This window comes from Cajanus cajan, chromosome 7, assembly GCF_000230855.2.
Source record: "Cajanus cajan strain Asha chromosome 7, NIPB_CcT2T_4, whole genome shotgun sequence".
Lineage (NCBI taxonomy): Eukaryota > Viridiplantae > Streptophyta > Magnoliopsida > Fabales > Fabaceae > Cajanus > Cajanus cajan.
The window spans coordinates 35,628,833-35,633,669 of NC_138523.1; the positions used below are offsets into that span (position 1 = coordinate 35,628,833).

The 4,837-nt window shown below is 37.3% G+C and overlaps 1 protein-coding gene across 1 annotated transcript; it reads left to right on the forward strand.

The window, feature by feature from the left end:
* The first annotated feature begins 310 nt into the window (after positions 1–310).
* LOC109797432 (large ribosomal subunit protein uL11) lies at positions 311–1,099 on the forward strand. The gene has a single exon (XM_020357471.3). It carries the CDS (start codon positions 408–410, stop codon positions 906–908), a length of 501 nt encoding a protein of 166 aa, XP_020213060.1. The 5' UTR covers positions 311–407; the 3' UTR covers positions 909–1,099.
* The last annotated feature ends 3,738 nt before the right edge of the window (positions 1,100–4,837 follow it).

A 4,837-nucleotide genomic window follows, 5' to 3' on the forward strand; every position in this document is an offset into this window, starting at 1 on the left:
TCCTATTTACTTTATTGTCATCTCTAATATGAATCATCTCCATTGATATTCTAAAAATAATTTTAAAAGTAGAAATCAAAGACATATTTAATCTTTTCATTCCAAAATTATACTTTAGATAAAAAAAAATAAAGTTCTCATTCTTTTAAATAACAATTTTTTTAAGTAACCAAAAGCTTGAAAGTTAAGGAATAAAAGAACAAGAGCCCAATTCTAACTTTGCATAAAGCGGATTGGGCCAAAAAAACAAGTCGAAAAGCCCAAAAATCCTCGCAACAAAACAAAACCCTACTTCCTACTTCACAACTTTATATTTCTAAGTTCTCACAGCATCCTCATCCTCCGTCCGCAAAACCCTAAATTCACAACTCGAGTGAGAAAAAAAGAAAAGAAAAAATCTTCACTCAATGCCTCCGAAGTTCGACCCCTCGCAGGTGGTGGACGTGTTCGTCCGAGTCACCGGCGGCGAAGTCGGCGCGGCGAGTTCGCTGGCTCCGAAGATCGGTCCCTTAGGTCTGTCTCCGAAGAAGATCGGAGAGGACATCGCGAAGGAAACCGCGAAGGACTGGAAGGGTCTCCGCGTGACGGTGAAGCTGACCGTGCAGAACCGCCAGGCGAAGGTGACGGTGGTGCCCTCCGCCGCCGCGCTGGTGATCAAGGCGCTGAAGGAGCCCGAGAGGGACAGGAAGAAGACGAAGAACATTAAGCACAACGGGAACATTGCGCTGGACGACGTGGTGGAGATCGCGAGGGTGATGAAGTCGCGATCCATGGCGAAGGATCTCAGCGGAACGGTCAAGGAGATCCTCGGGACTTGCGTTTCGGTTGGGTGCATGGTGGATGGCAAGGACCCTAAGGATCTGCAGCAGGAGATTTCCGATGGTGACGTTGAGGTTCCTCTTGAATGAAGCTGAACTTTGTTTGTTCGTGTTACTCTTTTGTTTTCGCCAATTTTGTTTTGTTTCTAATTTAAAGGAAATTGTTTTTTGTCCGACTCATAGGAATGGTATGTTGGAAAATGTTGGTGGCATAATGTTAGTGTTTGAGTAATTTTTTAATGGAGCTGCGATATTTAGGGGTTTTCTAACCCTTTCGCCAATTTTGTGATCTGCTGTGTTTTTTAGATATCTGTATGTGCCAACATTGAGTAATGATAGAAAAATGAAATGAAATAAGATAGAGGGCGTGATGAATTATATGTCATGTGATGCATTTAGAGAGTCAAATGGATTCAATCATCTAGAAAAAGGAAAACAATAGAAATTTCATTCTCTTCTACTTGTTTAGGCAAGGAATATAGTTTGTATAAAAAGTAAAACTAGTAAAAACATTCAAAAGTAAAAGAACTTGTGATGGAGGAGGCCCATGGGCTAAGGGCCCAACTACTAGAGCAATGGCAAGAAGGATGCATGAAGAGTGGGCCCAAGCCCAAGGAAAGCCCATCACTTTATTTTGTTGGGCCTTGAATCAAGCCCAATTAGATTAGGGCTAGTATAGGAGTAGGCCTTAGTGCCATGTATTTCTTTTGGGCCTTGTATTTCCGGCCTAGTAGCATAGGAGTTTCATTTGAAGGTCATTTGAATTTAGGTTAATTAGAGTTACATGTGGAATTACATTAGCATTTAATTAGTAGCACATTTGGTGTGCATTTCGGCCATGTGCAACACATGCACATGGTGTGATCCGAAATGCAACTCAAATGGCTTCCTAATTACATGCCAAATGTGTACACATGGGAGGGTGACCGGTTGGCACCAAAATTTGAATTTTAGAATTCAAATTTTGGCGCCTAGAGTTAAGATAACCATACCATGGTTTTACTTAACTCTAGGTAAACCCTTAACCTAATTTAGCCTATAAACTTCCTTATGACCGAGTTTTGTAGACACTTTGGAGATTATTGAATGAGTATTCTTCTCAAAGAAATCTCTCATCCGAAGTCATCTTGCTTCTAGCCTCTACCCTCCTTGAGAGCTTCTCTTTGTAGAGCTAGAACACCTTACCTTCTTAGAACTTAGCTTGTATGCAAGCCTAGGTCACCTTGCTCCTTTGAGGCGTCTCTAATCCTTGAAGAATCATCCAAGGAGCCCGAGAAGGAGTGAAGAATCCATGTGCATCCAAGTGGAAGCACATCAAGTGGTATCAAGAGCTTCGGTCTTCAAGAGATAAGTTCATCTTCTTGAATTTTGATCCGTGGTTCCAAATTGTTCTTGAGTTTCATCTTGTTAAATTTTTGAGTTCATGTCACAATTGAGTTGATTCTTTCCTAGATCTAGTTTTTGTTTCAAAATTTGATGGATCTAGTTTGTATTGCTTGAATGATTCATATGCGCCTATGTTATATGCTTTCATGAATCATGCTAATTTCTTCTTGTGTTCAATTAGGAATTTTCTGCCTAATAGCTTTTGATTTTGTTTGAGTCTTCTTTGCATCTTATTCGGTCAATTAAATGCTTGAGTCTTTTATTTTTAAATCCATGTCTAGTAGGTTTGTGTAGTTCTTATATGTTCATCTATCTTAGCTATGCTTGTTGATCCTTTTTAATTTTTGATTTGCATCTTGAAATAATTTTCTGGATTTGGCCGAGATCCATTTCTTTTCTTTGGTATAAGCTCATGAATTTTGTTTCATTTTTGAGTTCATAAACTACTACTAGATCATTAGTAGTTTTCTTAGAATTTTAGGCTTCCCAAAATTTTTTTTTGAAAATGTCTTACATAAAAATTTCAAATCCGTGAGGTTTGATTTTGTATGAGTTGGAGTGTGCTGAAATTGGTGTTTGGAAATTCAAATTTGAATTTGAGTTGGAGCCTAAAAACCGTGCATGTGCAATTCTAAATTACAAGCATAAAAAGCATGTCACATGTCATTTGAATTTGCACTTAATTTCACTAATATTTGGCAACTAGTTTGAATCGGTTTTTAGTGCTAATCCTAAGAGTGACCGAGAATCATTGGTGACCAATTTTTGTGAGCAACAAAAGACAACTCCTATTTGATATAAAAAAAATTAGAAGAAAGATCAAAAGAAATTCAAAACAACATTTAAAAAAAAAAAGAAAAAAAAATGTGCTAAACCTAATTTGAAAAGGAAAAAGCCATTAAGGAGTTAGTTTCTCTATGTGTTTCTTCTCGGTTGCTAGTTGATTTTGATTCATAAAAAGAATTTTTCAACTCATCTATTTTGAGTGTTTTTGGTTTTGTGCATCTACTCTAGAACTATTCCTAGGTCAATTCCTTCTAGTTCTAGTCAACTACTTCATTGGTGTCATATAAGCTTGTCACTACTTAATCTACTCTTGTCTTCTTTTCCTTCCATATTGTCTTTTGCTGTTTTAATCTTGTGCTAATCAAAGAGTGACCTAAGCTTGACCTAGCCTATCTTCTTGGAAGCTAGTTCTACAAGGGTCATCAAAAGAAGCCTAATGAAAGGAGGAAGGATAAAAGTGGCTTGCGGTTTTTGAACCTTTAAACACAAACCATAAACACTTCTTGGCTGGAAATTTGGTGGATGCTGGACTGGAAACCGTGAAGCAGCTTGGAGTTTAATTTCAATTGTATTTGAATTTAAAAAAAAAAAATTTGTATAAGCATTAGTGACGGATTTTTTTTTAGTGACCGATTTTTACCTTACTAAATTTGAATTTTGTTGCAAAATTTGGTCACTAATCCATCACTAATTCTTTGTGGCTGTTTTTATTATTTCATTTCAGCCACTTGTTCTTTGTTGTTATACTTTGTATTTGGCCTTTACAAGGAGTGTCTTGGGAGTGTCTTTGGTACACAACCATCTCTCCTTAAGTTTACAATTTTCGTTAGCACTTGGTGGGAGTGGTCCTTGATTGATCTTTGGTATCTCTCAAGCTCTCACCTTAGGATACGTTAGGTAGTTTAATTTTGTGTTGTTTAAACCTTGTTTTAATTGCTTTTATACGTCTAGCTTATCATAGTTCACAAAAACATCAAAAATCATTTTCATTGAAAAGAATTTGGTAGAGATTAACTACAAAGGGGATTAGTAATTTTTACTTGAAGAGGCTTGGTTTTTAAGTGGCTCCTAGTAGCTCACCTCCCTCCAAAGTTCAATTTGTATACATAATCCTCTAAGTACTTAGTCTTAACCTTGCATAAAAACAATTGATTTTCAAAAACCATTTCTCAAAAAACCCCTTTCTCCTATAATGGAAGAGTTTTCTACTCCTCAAAGTGATAGTAATTCAAGTGATTACAATGACTTGTCAAAAGTAACACATGAATTAAGATCACTTAAGCTTTGGAAGAAGCAAGAAGCCAAGCAAAAACTTAAAGAAAAATTTGAAAGAGAGGCTCAACTTGCTATTTTAGAGGAAGAGATTCGAATATTAAAGGAGAAAGAAGAAAAATTACATCACAAGCACCGAAGTAGACATAGTTCCCATCATAGTTCTACTCTAGGAGAGTCCATGAATGATGATAGTCTTGCTTTAGGAGATCATTATCAACCCCCTCCTAGAAGAGTGCATAGGGCCCCTAAGCCAAGGGAATCTAGGGTAGATCTCCCTTATTTTCATGGGAAAGATGATGTTGAGGGGTACCTAGATTGGGAAATGAAGGTGGAACAAATTTTCGCTTGTCATCAAGTGAATGAAGAAAGAAAAGTCTCCTTAGCCACCCTAAGTTTTCAAGGTCACGCCATGTATTGGTGGACTTCTTTAGTGAGGGATAGGCGTCTCCATAATGATCCTCCAATTCAATATTGGAATGAATTAAGGAGTGCCTTGAGGAGGAGACATATTCCCTCTTACTATACTAGGGAGCTTATCAATAAGCTCCAACGACTCCATCAAAAAAATATGA